We start from the raw sequence: 23,323 nt of genomic DNA on the forward strand, positions 1-23,323 counted from the left end.
ATCCTTCACATACTGTACCAAACATCCACTTGCAAAGAGCCGAACCCGCCCTATATAATCAGTTATGACTCAATTTGCAACTTTGTCCTGCAGACTCAACAGAAGACACAACTTAATTTCACTGAGATTCACTTGCCTTTTCCCAAGCCTGGATGTGACAAAGCCATCTGCAACCTACTTTATCACACACCAGACAATGGGTAGGACACCATGGTTCAGCAATAAACATTTCACACTAATAGCATAAAAGTGACTGACTGGTTATTGCCTTGTTGTTCTTTAGACAAAGGACTCTCTCCTTCTCTTCTCTCAATACAGACAAAATCTTTTATCTGTGCCCAACACAGGAAAAAGTGGGATGAGAGGGCTTTATGCCCTGTCCAGGGCCTTCACAAAACCAGTCATTCATTTAGGGCCCAGGCCTGCTACCGTCCATGATCTTCATTATTACCTTAAACACCTCCCCACTGATACCCAGCAAGACTTTCCACTTGTGGGTCTTAGCCCTCTGTGTGCTTCAAAACTGATGCACAGAGAAAGTATAAAACCAAGATTAAAATTACTTTTCTTCAGATACACTGAGTAGGCACACTTTCTGTACTGCAGTAACATGAGAGCAGACCATGGGCATTCTGAACAAGTGTTTTGGCATGGATGTCCTTGGGAAAAGAGAAAAGGGAAGGAGGAATACTTTAAAAAGAAGACTTCAGGCTCATGCACTAATATTTGTAAAAGGAGGAATAAGGGAAAATTATAATTTAATCTAGATAACTTATAGACTGTGTGCAAACTAGTGTGCGTCAAGATGTCACTTCTTTTTACAAAAAGCACTTTGACAACTCTCTTGCACAGTCCCTGGCTCATTTGGAGGTCCTATACCAACATGACATCAGAAGGTTCTCAGTGTCTGGCCAACACTGAGAACAAAAAAGGACAGAAGAATTAACTTAAGAGTGTATTCAATTAAGACCTTTGTAGCCTGTAAACCATGGGCCATCATGATGATGCATTGGTTCAAACAAACTGAAGCACAACAGCCTTACAGCTGTAAGAAAAACTAATGATTATCAGCCATTGTGACTAAAACTGGTATTAATCCTATACATATTGTACTGATTTAAAGTAAATGCACGCAAACACTTGACAGAAATAAAGGAAAAAAAACATCTGCTGATGGACAAAACACTAACTTGTGTTTTAGGAGGAAAAGGAAGAGGAGAGAGAAAAAAAATCCTGTAATGCAAGAAGTTCAGGATATTATTTTCCCAAAATGTATGCATAACTACAAATGTAAACACCTGCTGTTTTTGAAGCAACAGCAAATCCCAAAGTATTTTACAAACCAAGAATATATTGAAAAAAGAGAATAAGCATGGGGAGAAATCCAGCAAATAGCTCATAGTGATGTTGTGCAGTAGCACAAGAAAGGAAGTAACATGAATACTTTACATAATTTGAATTAGAATTTCAAGAGTCCTCTCTAGAGAAAGAAAAAACTTCAGACTGCAATGCCATAACATACCAAATCAATGGGGCCAGTTAGAGATGAGAACCAGGTTTTAATTGTTACAACTTCCTATTTAGACCAAAAAAAAAAAAAAACCAAAAAACCCAGAAAAAGGAAGTATAATATCCACATTTATTACATGGGAAGCCTGTCAGTTGAAATTTGAAGAGTGCAGCTTCAGATACACAGAAATATTCAGGAACATGGTAATGGACAACTTTTAAATTACTTTATCAAAGTTCTACAAATCTTCATTTGAAGAAGGCAAAGCAATTAGTATTAAGCAAATAAAGCTCACCTGCACCTATCTAAAGCATTTTATTAAACACAAAGCTGAGGGTGGGACATTGCAAATAGTTAATGCCTGGGGCTTTCATTTCTAGAGACCTGGGTTCAAAGCCTTGCTTAGGCCACAATGAAGTTTATTTACAGATTTCACAAGCCAAATTCGATAGCTGTTTCCCTGAAATACTGACTGTATCTTTCCTTTTGTTTGCAAAATATGTAACTTCAGCACTAAAAACCATCCTACCCATATGTATTTTCATCAAACAATCATTTCACATTGGAATAATTGGCCACCCCTTTTCACAGGAGGCCCAGGACAGAATAAGCAGGCTCTAAGTCATGTCTAATGTACACCTGCAATACAAACTGGATGAAATCTGCAACTGAAGCCTTGCCTGCCATCTTCATCAATCTACTTGCTAATATGATGTTCTCATCATGTTCCTGGAGATCTCTGAAGGGGGTATTATTGTGAGGATCATTTATATTTTAAAAGGTTGTGATTTAACACCCCTAATCCACATGCAAAGAATCTTAATAACTCAGTTTATCCAGAAAATAATGAGTAAGAACTTCTGGAAAAAAAATATTATGATTCCTTTCTATGATTGTCTTCTTATTGTTTCATCAATGAAAAAAATGCTTCTGCTTTAGGAAAGGAAAATAATAATTTTTCTCTTCTAGAAACATCTTTGTTCCCCAAAATTTTCTCATAATCACCTTTCCTAGAATAGACTAATTGTCATTTTATCTCTTAAAGAAGAACAGAGAACCACAAAGGAGAACTGCAATATTAATCCATGAGTGACTGCAAAGCTGGTTGATTTACCAGAACTACACACTGCAAAAATACTACTGTTGTGTTTTTCTGCTGTTTTGTCAGAGTTCTGGCCCTTTGATACTCAATTCTGTTTCTTAAAATACCAGCCTTAACTCAGTTTTTACACTTCTATTCTGCTCCATCTAGTGGATTATTGATTTTTGCAATGAATGCTGCAACAATAGTATTCTAATACACCATGCTGGATTAGCTATCAGGACAAGGGACCATGTTCAAATGATTATTTTTTTGGCTTTAGATGAAAGAAATTAAGTCACATTCCTGGGTACCTGGATAAGACTATAGGATTCTGGCAGCGTGTTCAAGCAACATAAATGAGAAAACAGTGTCATTTAATTATATCACTGAAATGAGACTAAGTAAGGGACAGGCTTTGATTATAAGGGACAGGTGGCAAAATTTCACCTGGTGCTTGCACAATTTACTAGGTCAGTCCTGGGGAAAAAGAATATTCCATGCCTGTGTTGTTTTGCTAAAACATCAATATCCTCCAGGCTTCATAGCCTAGATTTCAGAGTTTTCTTCCTGCACTTGGTGACAGGCAAAATGAAGTTACACACTTGATATGCTGCTTTGTTTGCATGATAGAAATAGTTTTATTCAACCAATTTCCCTTCAATACACTTACAATTGTGGTGGGCTTTTTTCAGTGCAGTTCTATTTGTAATACTCTCTTTAAACACTGCTGAGCAGGTCTTCTGCTAACTTTTCAGAGGGGTGTTAAAGGTAATGAGAGTTTGATTGATGAGAAGAAAAATTAGGTAATTAGTCCATCCTTATGTATAGTTCATTTCAAATCAATACAGCTTTTAATGGTAAAGATATTTGTTTTCTTTTCAAAAGCAAATATAAAAATACTTAGCCAACAAAAACCCCCGCGTCAATGAATCAACAGTGTTTGTTCATACATGGAAGCACTGGAACCAATGATTCAAAGATAATGCTGTTTACATGTCTGGTAGGCGAGATGTATGCTCTCTGAAGCAATTTACAGTAGAAGAAGGAAATATTAATTTACTCTCCCAAACCACAAAAAGTTACTATGTTATGCTTGGTTTCAATCAGGAAGCTAGCTGGCAAAGCATTAAAAAAGGGTCTGTAACCACAAAACCCAAAAGTTAATTGAAATATTAAGCCCAAGGATTTCCAAATAATTGGGGTTTCTTTTTAATACTTACTCTTTCTAGTTTTCTTTTCTTTCTTCTCTCTAACAAGATAGGGAGCTCCAGTAGTCAGTTATAACTGGATGAGATAATACTAACTCCAGACCGATTTGCTTTTTGGGACTTTATTATAATAGTATGCAGCCATATAACACTTTCTATCAATGAATCTTGAAGCGTTCCATAAATATTAACTCAATAAACCTCACAACATGCAGGTGAGCTCCATATTATTGTATCTATTATATTTTTGCTGGAGGCACACTAAGTAGAAGTGCCTTGTACTGGAATAAAAATTAAGTCTTGATTCCATTCGTCTGATTTAATCACTAGAATTACTGACTCCATGAAAACCCATCTGCCCCCAGATCAAAAGCAACTTTGTCACTGACTTCCGCAGAGCCATGATTTCATCAAAAGACAAAATTCCTCCTTAGTAATTTGCAACTAAACTCTACTTTTTAGGTTCAACGTCCTGCATTAGTTATTATATCTTCACAAAGTTTCCTCCTAGAAACAGATGACTGACTTCAACAGAAAAGTATAAATATTTTAAAGATTTAAGTATGCACACAATTGACCTGATACATTACAATAGGTCAGGCAATATGACAATATACACCTTTGCTCTGTGCTGCTGTAATTCATGAGAGTCAGAGTTCTGACTTTGCAAATAGAATTGCAGACTTAATTTTCAGAAGTGACTTCCATTTTTATATTCACAATTTTGCAATCACCATAGTTGTGAGAACAGTGATATGCATTAAGGTAATTGATTGTGCTTTGAAATCAAGTAATCAAATGAGCATCAATTAAGGCTGCAAATGCTTGAAGCCATGGAACTACAAAGTAAAATTATTTTTCCTTGCAACTTCCAGCAGAATATACTACGCAAAACTCTGTCTTCTTTCTGGACCAACCTCACACCAAATATTTAGTAAATACATTTAAGATTCATTTTGGGTGATAATTTAATAATTGAGGGATCTACATGTAGCCTTTTTCTATTTCAATATCTTATTTTATACTTAACCAACTCCCACAAAATCTTATGTACCTCCTATGCACCACAGTGCCCAGCTTCTTCCATTTGACCCACCAAATGGAGCTGGAACCTGAAGTGAGGTCCAGGCTTCCGGTGCAAAGCATGGAGGAAGGCAGGCTCTCAGAGCAGAATATAAATGAGCCAACACACACATACTGCTGCCACCTACACCTAGTTTATATGTACAGTTTATGACTAACTTTCAGACCTGTGCTTCCACTAGGCTTCCTGGAAATGCCTTGCTCCTTTTTTAGGACTCTTGGCCTCCTGTTCCATTTCTGCAGGAAGGTAAGTCAACATGCCTTTTCTCCAGCAAGCTTGGATTGCTTCTTTTAAAAAATAAAACCTCAGTTCCTTCCATTTTAGAGCCTTTACATAGATTTAACACCCTCCTCTGTATAAGGAATGAAAAGGTATGCCAGCCCCTGGGAAAAAGCTCTCTCTAACTGTTATAGTGAAAGTGTGGAAAAACTAAAGCAACCACCCTGGCTGCAGAAACATCACCTCTCCCTTTCCACAAGCACTGAGGCACCGCAGTGGGATCACCAAAATGGCACAGGAGAAAGTGACGGCGGACACTGTGTGTGGTGTCCGTGTGCTGAGGTGTGACGGGGTGCTCTCAGAATGCCTGCCAGATCCCTCAGGGGACTCAAGAGGAACATCCTTGCTTCCAGAGCTGAACAGAAGATACCTCTGTGAACTGTTCAGACCTGTCAAAACAGCCACTCCTGCATTTACACAGAAGTATGATGCTGTAGATGGCTACAGAAATGTTAAGGGCACTCTAGAAACTACAGCATGAACTCCAACACCTGGGAAATTCCACTATTAAAAGATATCCCAGGACCACCACTTTGGATTAAAGCAGATAAATTCCACCGATCTTTTCACTTCACGTAACTGGAGTATATTGGTGGAATCACTTTTGCTTGGATTGTCACTATACATGCAACACTCCCTGAACCTCAGGTAATCATTTAGCATCCCAGATTATATTAAAAACAAAACAAAAAGCCCCAACCTGACTATTTTTAAGGTCTAAGAAAAGGCGAAACAACTTTTCAAGATTGGTTGACTACTCAACCTGAATCTGAAAATACCTCCTAAAGCAGATAAGGTTTGGTGTTTCACTGATTCCAGTGAAACTACCAGGAAAATCCCACCCCATAATAAGTGTTGGCAGCATCACATCCTGAAATTGTAAACTCCTGAGGCATAAACCTGTCTATAAAACTTGTGGACATCTAAGATTCTATAAAAATAATAATGCATTCAGCTTTCTGCAATTTTCAGCTAAAAATCAGTCAATCCCTCTTTCTCTGCCCTCCCACCTCCACAGAGTTACCACAGAAAATTTGTTCTGTTAGGGTAATATATATTTTTAATGCAAAATTTCAACAGGACCATTTTTATGGTCTACTAATAAACCCTTGAAAACAGGGATTTATAATGGAAACAGTGACGGACCCTTAACTACAGTGTATGCAACCATAATAAAAAGAATTAATGTAGTCAATTTGTACTACTGTTCTCAGAACAAAAAAAACCTCTATTTCAACTGCAATCCTTTCAACAGCTGATTGGCAAGCCTGTCCATTTCTAGTCTGCAGTGTTGTCAGTTGTCTTCAACATGATAATGAGCCTGTCACCATATTCAAATAGCCCTGTGACAGCATGTTTTGTGAGCATGACGTCCACTGCAAAGGGTCTGTCAAAAAGCACCTTTCAGAAAATGAAAAGAGAATGCTTTTCTGATGATAAATCTAATTTCTTCATAGCTAAAAGAGTGAGATTTTTCATCTGATTTTGTCAGTGTTGTGTTGCATTTGTGTCTTCAGATAATCCTGCGTTCTGATGCATAAAATTTAAAGTTATCTGTAAAGACAAAGTGAGAAATAATAATCTTTTTTGAGTTCACTGGAGGCCTTGCATAAAACTGCAGTACTGCTGGCTTTCCATCAAATTAAAACTGGAGTGGGGAGGGAATGGCATGGAAGGGTAGCTTGCAACCAAAAGCAAATAAGGCTCTCAGTAAAAATCTCAAAGTCTACACACGCTAGGGTCCCCACTCCTCCCCCAAACAGCCTATTAAAAAACCTCCCTTGCTCTGTGTGGTCCTAGTTAAGTATGACCAGGCTGCATGAAATTCCCTGGCTTTCAGACCCAGGCGGCAGAATGGAGACACAGGCAGAGCTACCAAGCACTGCTGCAACTCAGGAGTGTGTGTTCCATGTTCAGCTGCCACTCCTGCTACCTATCAGCTGGGGAAATTTTCACCAAGAGAAAAATTTGAATATTTTGGCAACGCAGATTCCTCTCCATGTGTCTAAGCATCCTTCATTAATATCAATGGGAAATATAGAGGAACATTGAAACACAGCGCTTTATTTTCCCTGTTGACAAAAGCTGCCCTTACTTTCACTTTACCTTTTAGGATACTTTTCACCAGTAGCTGATTGAGGAGTTCACATGTGAAGGGAAAACCCCAAATGAACAAGCAATTATCCTCTCTCTTTCAGTCACTGGGTGGACTTTGAAGTCCCAGGCTGAAAAACACATTAACCTCAGAGCAGAAGTTTCACTTCTAGCTGTGCTTCTAACACCATATTTGACTTTTACTAAGCAACTCTTGTTCTCTTTCTCTGAAGTTTAATATTGCAAAATGGGGCTATTATTGTCTACACATCACATGTGTTCTCTAAAAAAATATTCCCTGAAAAAATTGTTGACAAGCTCATGACACATTTGCTGCAGAGAAATCATGCTGCACAAGCCCAAGGTGTGTCAAAAGTACTGAAGAAGCTTGTTTCCCTAAATATGGGAGAAAAACAGCAAATCTGTAGCATTAGGATGCTAAACATGGACTTCCCCTGCTAACTAATGAATAGTATCAAAATGAAGTACTTTACTCTTACAAACACCACGTGTTTTTCAGGCCACTAAGAACATAAGGTTGACAACCACATAAGGTTACAGCCTAACGGCTCTACCTGCAAGAATCTGGTGGGATTTGTATGAGGTTAGGGGCACACAGATACTACAGGTGTGAAGGCACAAATTATCTTTACCTCTTCACCATCTTCAACATTTGTCTTTGAAAGGACTTCTCTGATTTTGTCTCCCAACCTTCTTTTTTTTTTCCTTCTGCTCACACAGATGAATAAATACTAATATTTATTCTGCCTATAATTCATGATGAAAATTATGAGTGAATAAGGAATTTGATTAATTCAGGCCTACCAAGCTGAAATGAGACTATTTTACTGGAAGTCTATTTTTTTTTTTTGTTAATACAAGGAGATCTTAATATAGAGGATCTGTGTTTTAAATTTGGAATATACAATATGGTATGCCACCTTTGACCATGTAATTCAATACACCTGTAACTGAATAAAATGCAAAGGCAGGATTATTACAATTTTTTTAAGTGAAACCAACTAGACACTGCAGTTTTAGACAGCACAAATGGACAATCAACATTAAACATGACTGATTTTTAAATTCTTCATTGCTCAGCTGGAGGGAAGTAATACAAGGCCAAAAAGCAGAGCTATGGACAGCTGGCTTTGTGCAGTACCAGTTCTCTGCCTCAATTTTCAAGCCATTCATTTCTTGGAGGTGGGGGAGGGAGGGGGAAAAAAAGCCCAAAAAAATTTTCTAAACTAGGCCATACAAATGTACAAAGAAAGCTTGGGTCTCCAGGACTTTCATTGTCTCAGGGAGTCGTCACCACCCTGAACCCTCATTAAAGCTGAAGAGATGCGGGAGCAGCATTAAAATGAATGCAAACCATTTGCCGCAATCTTCTGCTCACACCATCTCCAAATGAAGGCAGGCATTGCATAATCCAGGCAGCTCGAGCTCCTGACAGGTGGATGATTTATGCTCATAGTCGGAAGAATCGGAGAGCCTGCAGAGGACACAGCGTGAGCAAGGTGGTGGCGAGACAGATGCTCTCAGTGGGCTTGCAGAGGCTGGCAGGCTCCAGCTAGCTCAGGTGCAACTTGAACACTTTAGTACTGAACTCATATTGCCTGGATTCCAGCACAGCAAGATACCATTTACAATATTATGTACAGTAGATATACTATCAAACCTATCTGTGTGCTGTTTATCTACGTGTGTGTACACACACACACAAAATACATACATTTTTTCTATTTACATTTCAACTTGCTGTGTTCACGTACACTTTGCATGTGCATATTCTCCACTGAAAAAGAAAGGGCAGATTAGGACAAATTCTGCATTGTTACAGGCACATAGCATAAGTGAAACCACCGAAGTTGAACAGATGTATGTGGGGGGAGAATTTGGCTCTAGCTTTCAGAGAACAGGGATGGATCTGGGATACTGAAAATCCTTTCAGTTTTAAGAGTGTTTGAAAGCTAGAAAAGAAAATGACCAGAGGAAAAATCAAAACACTCACAGGTCTAAACATAGTGGGGATAGTCTCATCATTTATGGTATCTATCTGTAAAGCACAGAAAAAGCCACAATTACACTGTTGCTGCAAAAAAGCACAATATTCGCAAAATATAATGCAAATGACCCTCATGTCATCTACTTCAATCTTTCAATGACATTATTTTTACTGCCTTATTCAACGGTATTTAAAGATCCTACCCAAAACTGCAATATCATCTCCAATCATGTAATTCAGCTTCCTTTTCAAAAAGGATGTAAAAATGGGGGTTTTACTTTTCACTTCTGTAAGCAAGAAATTGGTCTATTAAAACAATAAAGAAATGAAAATACAGATGCGTAAACAAGACCTTATACACCTTTATGCCACAACTCTCTATGTTTTTTCTTCTTTAATAGAAAAGGCAAAGCCAGGACTAAATTAACCTACCTTAAGCATATCAACAAAATAAACAATTCACCTGTCTCATATCACACCCTCCACATTTTCCAGTGAAACCTGTCACTTAATTAAGTATGTAACTTTCAGGGGCAACTGAGGAGTTAAAGCACTCAAATGTGCACACTGCAGGTTATCTGGGTTGAATCTGGGACTTTGCTGACTCTCAGCTCCTTTCCACTTTAACAGATGGGGTCAGAGGTGAAACTGCAGACGAGAATTAAAGACACATACATCCCTTTAATCAGATAACACATTCAAAGACTTGCAAATTCCCAAGAAGCCACTTTACAGGCACGTGTCATGGGCTATTCCATAAAGGGGGAGGAACAGTGAAGAGGGAAAAGAGACTTATTTCAGCTAACCAGCATTAAAAAAAGGAAATTAGAGAAAACAAATGGAAACAAAATGGGATGGATTGCTAACATTCTAAATGCTTTCTCATTGCACACACCTCCCTAGAGAGGAACACCAATGTTGGAAGCCTTAACACTGCACTCAAATGTTTTTCTTAACTTCATTAATCGGCTGTGTTTAAGAATACTTCCATAACAAGTATTTTAATTGGAGATGAGCTGAAGTATCCTGCCAGGATGGATATCTCCAGCAGTACCAGGATGCCCAGAAGGAAATACAGTCATTCAGCCTGACTAGTCCTCACAAAACAGTGAGTCAGCTAACAAAAACCTCAAGAAATTCATGATTCTCTCTCCCACCTGACCAGAAAAAAAACTGCCTGGAGGATATGTGCTCACAGCAAGTATTTTCTTATCACCATTCTTCTGATAAAATTGTGGTTTGGAAGAGGAAAATGAAGAGAAAAGTCATGAAAATGAGGGAAGATAAAAAGAGAAAACGGAAGGATCTTATGTCATCTTAGCTACTCTGTGGCTTTGTTCTCCAATTACTGCATCCCTCCGCATCCCATGCAGGATCAAGCAACGGCCGTGTGGCACACTCCAGCAACTGGAAGACCAGCAAAGACTTTGGCTGTGAGCGCCAGGCTCAAGTTGGAGGTTGGAACACCAACTTCTTTTTGTCTGAAATGCAGTCAGAGACTTGCACTTTGAGTTATGTTCTTGAGGGCTGTTGAGAAGAAAGAGCCTATTCAGTCCCTTATTATCTCAGGCTAGTTCTTCACCTGAGTTATAACTCAACAGAAACTTTCTAATACACCTTTAAGCAAGAATACATTTAAACTGGTATTATAAAACAGACTGCTACTTTTTAAGGCAAACACTCATTTTCCTTTATTTTGACATTTAGCAGTTTATTCTGTCTTCAAATTGGAAACTTAAGAGCTTTCATTGAGAGTTTTGCAGGGAAACCAGCAAGTGGCTTGTGACCTGAAAAATCAGTACAGAGGAAGACTTCTCTTAACACTTCAATAGTAACATGCTGGTACCCTCAGTCTGGATCCAAAGTGTGTTTATGCCATCTCTTAAGTAATCTTACCACAACTGATACCACTTCCTATCCAGAAATGCATTTCTGGTGACTTAGAACAAGATACTCTTCCCAAATGTTATCCACTGAGATTTCAATGCAATGAAATCTCAGGTGCCCATTTCTAAAGCTTGGATTGAATTACAGAAAATATGAAAATGAGACAGAACACAGGAACTTCAGATGCTGGAGACCACCGTAAACACTATCTGGCAGACTGTCTGGAAAAGCAACAGGTGGCTGTACAAGTGTTGAACAAATGATATAAGACTGATCTGTTGACTGATTCAGATCACAACAAAAGACATAGCTCATCTTCAGTCACTCACCCACAGAACTGAAAGTAGTACCAGAAAGAGACAGGCCATTGGTGAAGTAACTTTTACACTGCTGAATAAAAATGACAAGAACAACACTGCCTGGACTAATGCTTGGCTGAAGAGGGAAAGAAAAGGAGACAAAAGATGAGGATGATGATCTTGTACTACTTGTTTTTCCTAAGATCTGTATGTGCTCAGCATGCAGCAGGTTACCAATATTCTCTTGCTGGTCAAGCAGTTTTGCTGATAAACAGCACACCAACAATTCTGCCACTAAGGGCACAGACTGGAGTTAAGCTGATTAAGGGACAGTATCACACAGACTTTCTTTTAGAAAGTATTTCAATTTTTCTAAATTAAGCATTTTAATAATTAACTGTTTTAACATGGACTGCAGTAAGACCCCATGCAAGCAAGGTGTATGGAATGTCAATTTTGGATCTGCTACACTAAAACTATAAATCAAATTGACTTCTCATCTTATACCTGATGATCCTGAGATGTAAACCAGATGCTTAAGAGAAAAGTAGATATACATATTAACTTTGCTGGAACAATAAAGAGCAAATGGAAAATATTGGTATTATTCAGTAAGTGTATATATCTAACATAGCTGTGTTTGAGTTTCTCCAGAATCATTTATCTAATAAAAGCCTATTGAGGCTTAAAATAAAGCTATGTTTTTCATTAATAAAGATTAATAGCTATATTAAGCAACTACTGTGAGCACAACAGACTCCCCTCATAATTTCCCTTTTCTGTCATATAAATACCCGAAGAAAACAAAAAAGAAAGAAAAGAAAAAGAAAAAGCTGGTTAGATGAGATCTATTATTAGAACAGCTAGTAAGAATGGCAAAATCTGACAAAGTGACAATTCATTGGAGATGATCACATTTATTTCAGAATTCAGGCTGCTGACTTTCAACCACAAAAGCCACATTACAAACACCAAATGAAATAATATTCCAGCTTCATATTCCAGTGACTCAGTGAGTAGAACTGGCAAAGGCTCACCACTTGCAGTAACTCCTCAGCTTATAAAAGGGCAATGACTGCTCAGAGAGAAGACTGTGGCTTAGTTACATTAATGTCTCAAAACTCACATTCATTCTAATGTGTTTTTCTGTAAGTCAGCAGAGATTTAGAAGTGTGAAATATTTGAGGGATAGGACTACATGAGATCAGTTGTAACAACTGCAGGTGGAAATTTCCTTGCTTCTCAACACGTTCATTGCTTTCACTGAGTGAAGCGGCCAAGAGAGCTCCTCAGCCACTCAGCTTTTCAGTGCCAATCCATCCCAAGCAGCAGCAGTCAGCCTGTACATCTGCCACATGGGTTCTAGTCACCAGCACCTGCATCCTTTCAGCCTTTCACCCCATATAATCCCACCATACATTCTGTTGTTTCGACAAAGATTTTTCACAGCAAGAGTCTTAGTGAGGAGCTGTGAGTGCTGCCCAGGCAAAGGCTGAGTAAAATACAGAAAGGGTGGCTCCAGAATGGCATTTTAAAGATAGGGACATACACCTCCACCAGAGATTCTACAACTATTCCACTCAAACAGGGGATGTACAAGTATCGGCATAGCAGAAACAGAAAAAAGTGGAGAATACAAATTACATGAATGTTACTCTTCACAAAATGAAACTTATTTAACATAAGGCAGGATCCACATGCAAGAATTCAAGAACTCTGCAATAAAGGGCAGTGCCATATTTGATGTATTTGTGGGTGGCAGAGAACAAGAATGAAAGGCAGCTACTTGTCTGTGAAATTATGGGAAAAGTCCTGCATCCTTCAGTCTTCTCTCTACCTATCCTTATCCCTTATATTGCTGTCACCATACTTCCAGTGCATAAACAAATGTTTGTAGGGGCTAAATCCAACAAACATATTTTGCAAACAACTGATTATTTTCTAGAAAATTAGGAAAATACTGCTTCCTTATTTTAGGATCAAAAGAAGAAATACGACAAATGAGGATATGCAGTTAACCACCTCAGATTATGATGAGAAAATATTAGTACAAAGTGATTAATTTTTAATAGTAATTTAAGTAGACTCATGAAACTGCAGAACCTACTCCTTCCAGTTCTGAACAAGTAATATGTAAGGTATGTGCACAAAGAAAATTACAGTAAAATTGAATCCTATTCAGAATCCTTCAAACTCATTAACAGAAGTACAAAGTAACTTCAGGCTGAAAGTATTCTTTGCCTGTCAGACCCTGCAAACAACTGCTGCCACTGGGATTCTCAGCAGCAACGACTGTGTGAGCAGACCCAACCTAACAGCTAATCTCAAGGAAGTTGCTGGTGAGTGAGCCAGCAAACAGCTCTGACCTCAGATTTGCAAATGCTAACACAAAAGCCTCCCCATTTACAGATCTGTGTAAATCCAAGAAATGTAAATAGTTCTCAAACTCACACTTACAAACAATACAGCTTTCTCCACATCTACTTCATACCTTCTCTTTTGTGGAAGGCAAGTATTTGTATAAAGGGACAACAGTAATACAAAATTCTATCCAGAAAAAGAGAAATTTTATTTAAAGAGCAAGTCCAGTGAACTGCTGGGATATCTTGTTGTACTCCCCAAAATACTCAGAGACAGAACATAAACCAGAGTGGCACAACACTGGAACAAAAGCACCATGGAAACTTCTCAGGAGACCAACACTTGGTAGGAGTTGTAGGTGTTTTCATGTGACTTCTAAAGAATACCCACATCCCCAATATTTGCTTTTTCTGGGGTATTTTTCTAGTGGATGAATAGAAATGCTAGTTGCTTGAGCTGACTATAAGCACTAACCTGAAGTTGAATAGTTTGTCCTTCTTCATCAGTTACATAGAGTGGATAGTCATGAGATGCATTTTAGGGCAAACAAATTGGGCTGTCAGTTCTAATGTGTGAACTGGGCTATCAGGTCATATTTTGGTTAGGAGCAAAGAAGTCTACTTATGAACACCAACAGCACTTAGAGATTAGCTTCTATTGTTTCCAAGGAGATTTAACAGGTCCCAGTATATATTAATCCAAGCACACACTGAATGAAAGGCAGTGCAAAGAGAAAGGGGGAAAGAAAAAAGGGAAAGGAAGAAATAAAAGTGAAAGAAAGAGAGAAATAAGAGGGAGGAAGAAAAGGGGGGAGTGGGTGAATGGGGAAGGAAGAAAGAGGGAAAGGAAGGAATAAGGAGAGGAAAAGAAACAGTTCAAAAAAAATATGCACTAGAAACCAAAGTCCTTCATAATACATTGAAACAGAGAAGAGAGCTGAGACATCAACAGAAGACACACTATGTTATCTCTTGATGTTATAACACAGGAGGTTTGTTTAATATCCTGCATTAATGGAGAAGCTCCTTAAGTGTAATATTACGATAGAGAGCATAAGAAATATCACTGAGGTCACTGCTGCTCTATTAACTGTCATCCTGTACAGAAATATTTTCTTTGAATACCATTAATGCTTTCTCCTTCCCTTTGTTCTGATTTCTAAAGGCAGTAGAAACTAAAACTTCGTCTGCAATAATTTCTGCTTTCGTCTTGGCAAACTAATGGTATTAGACTTGTAAGAGAAATTTACCTTGGCAATGTCTGATGCACAGGTCTTTTCAAAAGAGATGTTGTTAGAAGGAATCCTATTAAGCAGGCTTTTGCACTACCCTCAAATCATAGGTGATAACACAATTTTAATCACAAAGAAGATTGCTTAGTTTTATTTATTATTTTGAGAGAGAATCCATTAATCTGCTCCTCTGCATATCACGCATCTCTTTACATAAGACCAAACTCAAGCTGCCCGTTCTCCTTGCTGTATTGGATTCATTTTCATAGGCTGTCAAAGCCAGAAAAGATCAATATGATAATTTAATCCGATCTGCTGCTTAACACAAGCCAAAGATGTTCATACGGTAATCTTTCCATAACAAACTCAGTAATTTATGCTTTAAAATACACATACCTCTTTCTAAAAATGTATTCTTATATTTGAATGAATGAAATCTCTCCAAGTGTGAAGCAAAAATATTTTAGAGACCCCCACAATTTTAGCGTGTTAGAAAAAGTGTAACAAACTTCTGGTTCATTACATGAGCATCTAAAATGTTAAGCATTTTTAAAACTGTCAGGAATTGCTTTTATTTAGATCACAGCTAAAGAAAAACACTTAAAAGTCTAGGATTTCTTTACAAAGCAGATTCTAACTACTGCCTTTTCCTACTAACCATTTCCCTAGGGATGCTGAGGTCTTTCTGAGGGTCTGTATGAATTCTCAAAAAATCCAAGCAAAGTAAGGAATGAGAAGTGTTGAGGGCTACTCATCAAGCAGGGCAAGTACAACATGCAAACTGCTCTGCTGTGATGGGAAGGGTTACACATAAGTCAGCACTGCCAGATGAAAAGCTCAGAGCATTTCTGATAATTTCTAGAGCCTGAATGATGGGTCATGTACAAGCAACTGTGAAGATCCACAGACACAAAAAGGTATATTGCTGATTTCCCCACAGCACAGATTGCTAAACCTACAAAATGAGCAGCAATCTAACACAGCTCTAAGAGCTCCCATTAATACTTGGTGAGGATCTGGCTTCTCATTTGTAATAACAGGACTAATTAAGCTGGAATTTTGTTACTCTACCTATTCTAACTGGGTACCAAGTGACTGATGATAATTTGTAAATGTCATCCATTCCTAAGGAAAATACAAACACACTTACATGAAGCGACCCATGCCATTTCATTGGGGTATATTTTATTTTTCATATAAACTTCCATTTTTTTTCCCATGTATCACTCATTTAGGAACTAGACTTTCTGAAATAACAAGCAATGCAGATCAGCCACTACACATAGTCCATAACAAGTTCTGACAACACCCAAATACGAGAAATGAGAGATACATGGGAGATGTTTTGGTATTAACAGTCCTGTAAGAAATACACACTAGTACTGCACAGAACTGTGACAGATAGAACAGGATACAGTATTACAGATGGTCTAAGAGCTACATTAGTGCCACTCAACAGATTCCCCTCTGAACTTTAGTTTTTAACCTCCCTACAATACAGGGGTAGGAAAAACTGAGGCTAAGGCTTTTCCTCTATTAAGAAAACTGAAACATATAGAACAATCTCTTGTAAAAACAGTTATACACATGCTGCATCTGAAACAAAAAGTAATTTTATTTTCGAATAATTACTCCATTGGAATGATTTCATATGGGAAGGTCTTCAGAGCAAGATCTGTCCTGTAATAAACTTGGAATAATATCTTCTACCACAAACATATGCTAGTAAATAGTCACACAAATATTATTAATAGGCATGTCGTACTAATTAAAGATTGGATGTTGAATTCTACTCAGATCACCTAGCAATAGGAAAAAAAAAAGTCAAATATCTACTTAAGATTTCCCATACCATCTAATGTATGATACATCCTATTTTTCTTCTTAGAAAAGAAAAAAAATCAACCCCTTTTTCTCAATCCAACTAGCTGAATAAAAAGGAAATAGCCAAAATACCCAATCTTGCACATGAGCACAGATTTAATTCTGCCACCTGAAGCAAAATCATCACTGGCTTCCAAAGAGTTTGAAAGGCCAAACTTAAAAGACAGATTATAAACCAACAGAACTGAAAACTACTGAATGTCTTAAAATGTTTATTTTTAAAAAGGGCAAACTGTTGTACATGTCTCCCTGCACCCTTTTAGCAACTGCAATATTATTTCAAGAAATCTTATGGGATACATTTGAAAAGTTTCTCCCTAGACCATACAAGAATCTTTAATGTTGTTTCAGCTGTTCTCATGAATCTGAGACAATTCACCAGAATAAAACTACAGTCAAAGAAACTGCATTTCAGTAGAAGAATCAATTGGGATACTCAAAAACCTGATTTTTTGTAACACTAACACAAAATTAAATACAGAAAAATGTAAATTTTCTTCTTTGAGTGCAACATATTCTGCTTTCCTGCTAATAAGTCTTGACTAGAAAAGTAAAATGAAAACACAACACCCTCATATTTGTCTTGTGACTAAAAGCTCATCAGCCTCTGCTGAATGCTGCATTATGAAGTATAATATCCTCAAAACCCATCCATAGACCCAGACATGTTTTGAAGTAACAGTGCATGGGCTAAACTAAAATGTGTTCCTCCAGATCAGTCTGTACAAACTTTATTATGATACTCAACAGGAGATGCAGCCAGGGCCTCAATCCCACTCCAGCCCAGCCCAGCCTGGCATTGCTGTAGCATTCCTTCTCTGGCTCCTGGCCCACATCCTAAAAATTATTAAGAATCTTGATCTAGGTGCTGCTGGTTTAGCCCCACCAACATCCACGAGAATACGTACAGCAAATGCCTACTCCTCCTTGTACTTCATGTGACCAGAAATCCAATTCCCTCGCAGGATTTGACCCCAAAACACAGCCCCACCACCCTAACACCAGGTCTCCCACAGAAACACTGGATGCTTGATGAAAAACACCATTATCTTGTCAGAGAAATGATTAAACACGCAGCTGTCATAAGGGAAGCTACCCTATACATTTGTTATAAGTGTTGTTCGGACCCTGCCCTAGAAGCCAAGCTAAAACTCAGAATCTTTTTCCAGACACTGTGATTACTACCATGAAATTCATATGACAATTCACAAATGACAATGTAGTAATGTCCTTTCCAATGTGAAGGGAAGCACAATATCTGATAATTGTTTCACTTTGGATTACACTTTAAAACTGTTAAAGATAAATTTCTACAAGAAAACTCCCCACAAACAAGGTAAGATTTCTGGAGAAGATGCACCCTGGCAGATGTGCTGTTCTTGTAAGGAATGTGATGCTCCTCTCAATGCTGCTTAAACTTGATTTTATTTCAGGTCTGCAACTAAATTTTTTTTGTAAATAGATTTAGGCTGTCAATTTCCAGGCATGCTGTGCCATCAGCATGTAGAGACTGCTGTGACAAACGTGGAGGCTGCAGCAGCAAATTTTATTATAAACTGGTAATTGAATTGAACAGGTTTACATTTGAATAGATTTACTGCAGCATGATCTCTGACATACTGCATGGGACTGAAATCCTTGTCTGTACATAAAGAAACACTTGAGATAAAATAAGCTGAAATTATTCTTGCTGTAAGTCCATACTAATCAATAAATTTATATCACTTTACACATGCAAAAAGTCAGTACATTATCTTTCTTAATTTTGTACATAAAGAATGTGGTCCAAGTCAAAAAGTCATCTCCAGACTTTCCTGTAGGTTAAAATAACATCCAGCTCCAAAACTACCTTCCAACAAGAAAAAAAAATCTTTACTACAAGCAGAGTCTTACAAATGTACTGTGAATCAGTATGATTTAAAAAGTAGCCACTAAAGAGGGAAAAAAATAAAATGCCCTTATAGGTTCTTGCAGGTTGTTATAATAGGTGGTAGATAAACAACACTGTCTTTTCAAAGTAATTAGTTATTTTGCCATTTAGAAAAAGGTATGTACTTTTAGAGTAGAAAATTCATATAATTCTTATTAAGAAAACTTGTGGTAATGATTTGAATCCATGGACAATGAATATTCAAACAAAAAAATATTACAATGTACATCTGTATTATCCAACTAAATTATCTCAGTTAACAAAACTATGCAGAAACAGTAAATCTGCACACAAATTTGCTGAGATAATTACTCATTTGCAGAGGAGACAGATTCCTCTTGCAGTTCCAGAAGCTGCATACAACCTAGATTTTTTAAAATATATGTATGTTAATGCATGCACAATAGTGCACTCAAAATTCACAGGAAAAGGATTAAATCAATTCACCTGCATGTGCTCTTAGTAGCACTGTCTCATTTTCAAAGAAGTTGCTCAATATATTTGTATATTAGGTAACTAGTGATACAGGGTCTTAACTGATTAAAAAAAGATGCTAAGAAGCATAGTCCTTTTCAAAAGGTGCCATACCCAGTCATCCCTTTCTTTTTACAGTTTATCTAAGCATCATTTCACTTTCAATTAACTGCTCCTAGTGGTCAGTTATACGAGGATTTTGGCAAATAAGAACTCTCCCATAACCACTGAAGAGAGGGTCAAACCCTGCCATTCTTACTGAGGCAAAATCTCCATCGGATCTGACAAGAGTTTTGCTCAAGTAAGACTAAGGACAGCAGGATTTGGCTCAAGGATCATAGCATCTGCCAAAGCAGTGGCACAGAACAAGGTTTATTCTTAGTAAGTATAATCCAATAAGAATATGTCTGTAGGTGCGTGATAGACCTAATTTGCCCATCATCTCACCACTGGTCTATGTTGTTTCTTGGATTTTTACCCTGATAGCTGCATACTTACCCTGTTTTGCATTACCACCAATTCATTTGCAAAAATCAGCCAGTTATTAAAACTGAGTTTTCAAACACTGACAAAGCAAAATTGAATAGGATTGTTTTGAAGTGGTTGCTTAACATACAGTACTCTCCACTGGATATAATACTTAGAGAACACTATGCTGATTTTATTTCAAATGTTTATCTAGTTCAGAAGTACACAGCATCTTTCTTGGTGGTGACAGTGCCCTAAAATAATAATGCATGTAATACATGCACTTACAAGTGTATTCTTCCATATACATTAACATCAATGTAAATGCATAGCAGGCAACCAAGTGACTCTTTGTGTCACAGATGAAGCAGGTTCCAGGTAACACAGCACCATTTCTTGAGTTCAGTATCTTCAAAATGTAATTGATGAATTCAAACATTTAATATATACTTACAGTGAGGGGCAGACACTTTTAGAAAAAAAAAAGGTGGGGGAGGGTGGATTCTCCTCTTCTGCACGCCAAAATTTGCTCCAGTGTAGTTAAAATAACTTCAGTACACACACACACACATACAATACTTATACTTGTTTAATTTGGAAGTAATCCTTTCATTTGTCCTGATGGAATGAAGACTAAATAAAAGGAAGGCACAGTGCATGTTTTGGTTTTCTGCCAGAACTGGGACAGAGTAACAGTGGACAAAGAATGGAGGAAAGAAATCTCTGAGAATTCTGATGGTTATTCTATCAGTTACTTACTGAAGGAGATTGAATGCTGAGGTACATTTTGCTGTACTACACATGATGATGAATTCTATGTGGATAAAGCATGAATTGATAGCTTAGAAGCAGATGTCAGGAAGAGCAAGTATATATGAAAATTGTCTTTGCAATAACTGATTAGAACACTCACCAGTCTTGTTTCCCGACTGCCCTACAGTTGTAGCAAGTGTTTGCAGAGAGATACAGATTGAGGTGGTCAGCCTTACCTTCTTTCAGCATGCCAACTTTTAGACACTTCATGAAGCGGCAGGCTTGGCAGGACTTGCGTCTGCGCTTTGTGATTTCACATTCATTTGTTGCTGGGCAGCTGTACTCTATGTTACCTGCGATGGAACAGACAGGGGAAGAGGTGCTCAGAGTCACTGACTAACCAACAGAACAGATATACAAAAAGTACTCACACAATTGCTGTTGTATTTCATTTTGGAACTTATCAAGAGTAAGCAGTGCTACAGAAAGGAAAGGCCTCTCAAGTAAAAATAAATAGCTGAGTTAAAAGTTGAAGTTTTTTCACCCTTTTTTTTAAATCTAGACATCTATATGAAAGAAATATATACAAAGTCACAACTAACGTGAGTCTGTGTCTCCCTACAAATATGGTCTCTAGGAAAATCTGTTATGTGTGTTATTCCTGCTGACAGAAGAAAGACATTTTTTCATTTATTTTCTGTACCAAATGACAGGCTCAGGCTCCTTCTCTGAGCACTCTTTATTTTCCTTTTTAGCCAATTTCATTAGTCTCTATTTGTCTAGAATTCAAAAGGAGGACTGCTTTACTGCATAATCAACTATAACAGGTACCATGGAGTTTCACCATTCTTCCACTATGGCTGGCACAGAGCACAAGGCAGGACTCACTGGGACTGTTACCATCCCATCTAGCATGGTTACAGCTACCAGGCCAGATCTCTGGTCCAGGACATCTCCTCTTCTCTCTGTACTTTCTGCCAAGTCCTTGTACTGAGAGGCATCAGGAATAGGACCATTCCTGCCAAGCTGTCAGAATAGTGAAAACTCAAAGAGATGCTTGCCTTTGCCCCTGCTTCTCCCAGTTCCCCTCTTAAGGCCTACAACAAGCTCGATCCTTAAATGTGAGCCCTTCTCATCATGGGCAAAGCAGTCTCTTTTTTTCTTCGTTGCTACTGCTTAATTCATATTATTTATCCTCAAAAATCAGAAAATAAAAGCTTGCAAATAAGCAACTAAAATACATGAGTAGTTTACTTTTTTTAAATCACACCTTTGGGTATCCAAGTCCAAATGCAAGAAAATCTGTTCTCTTTTGCCCTGGTACTTTTCATTAAACAGATTCACTCAGCTTATTCATCTGCCCAGCCATGTATCCTATAGCCCAGCATACATCCAGTATGACAGACTGCAACAGTGTAACAGAAGTTACACTGGGAAACTGACTTTTAAATAAAGTATCTTCCTGATCAGTCTGTCACATCTCGCTTTAAAGGTATTTCTTTATTTTCTAACCCCTTCCCCCTGTGATAAAGTGCATTAGTATCTTAATGAAAATGCATTCTGTTTATTGCCCTCTTGGGAAGCAAGAGGTCATCACACCAAATGCATAAATTGTCATCAGAGACAGTCCGAGCATAATCGCAATTTTGCTGCTCCATGTTTGCTGCACTCGGGGTCCATCAAAGTCCCCTGAAACATGCACAGGTTCTAATAATTAGCATAGAGTCTGCCTGGGACCACAGCATTGATGAAATATTTCAGAGTTAATCACACTTCGTAAACACTGATTTATATTGACTACCTTTCTCCAGACTGATGTCTCCTCATTAAATATCACATTAGTGGATTGCAGGATTGCACAAAGACTCAAATGCTCAGCAACTGCTAATTCAACAGGAAGTAATACTTAAACCACTTACATCTATTGAAAATTGGTTAAGTACTTATGATAAAGGAGGTCTGCATGGCAAAACATGCACTCTGCCAATATAACCAGCACATTTGGCACAACCTTTTCGAGCCTTTGCAGGCTGTCTTCCCCTTGGACATTGTTGCATGAGTGAGATAGCAATGCTGGTAAGTAAAACAGATCTTGGTATGCCTGAATGCTAATGACAAAAGTCAAAGCAGTTTAGTCCTTTTCCCTTTTCTTAGCCGCTGTGGAGAAAGCTATTTAAGAAACTGAAGGATATGGTGGGTAGGGAATTCAGCACAACAGTTCCTGCAAAAGGTCTTTCCAATACATATTAGAAAAGTTAGGAAATAACACCTTTGGAAGGATAGGTAGAAAATGATGGTAAGGGCAAGTTTGAAAAAGAATTCACATTATCCTCTCCCTCTAACACGGCATTCTTAGAAAGGCACAACCACTACACAGGAAGACCTTCAAAGCTTTCACAAATTGTATCTAATGAACTTAATTATACTACTGTAATAAAGTATTACCATCCCTATCTATACTACAGAAAAAAAAAAATTAAAAAAAAAAAAAGAAGAGAAACAGGGAATCAGAAATGCTCTGCACAAGATCAAAGATACCTTTACACAAGGTCAGAAATTATCTTGATCAGAAACAATATCAAAATTATAGCAGAGAACTTCAGGAAGCAAAGCTCTATACCAGGACAGGTGGAACACTCTCACAGTATCAAGAGATTCTGTCCCAAGATACAAAGGTACAGGTGCCAACACCAAGAAGTAGCATTCAGAACCAGAAAGATAAATGCAAGATTGCTCATTTCATTATGCAGACACTCCTAATCCATACCC

General features: G+C 37.8%; 1 protein-coding gene across 22 annotated transcripts in view; it reads right to left on the reverse strand.

Moving 5' to 3' along the window:
* Nucleotides 1–23,323, reverse strand: part of ESRRG (estrogen related receptor gamma) — a 389,280-nt gene that overhangs the window by 89,420 nt on the left and 276,537 nt on the right. For all 22 annotated transcript variants that reach the window (XM_039697940.1, XM_039697957.1, XM_039697941.1 and 19 more), the window contains one exon: nt 20,791–20,907. In XM_039697940.1, coding sequence (XP_039553874.1) covers nt 20,791–20,907 — 117 coding nt within the window. The remainder of the gene's footprint in view (nt 1–20,790; nt 20,908–23,323) is intronic.

This window comes from Passer montanus, unplaced genomic scaffold, assembly GCF_014805655.1.
Source record: "Passer montanus isolate IOZ18808 unplaced genomic scaffold, ASM1480565v1 scaffold12, whole genome shotgun sequence".
In the NCBI taxonomy this organism is placed as follows: Eukaryota; Metazoa; Chordata; class Aves; order Passeriformes; family Passeridae; genus Passer; species Passer montanus.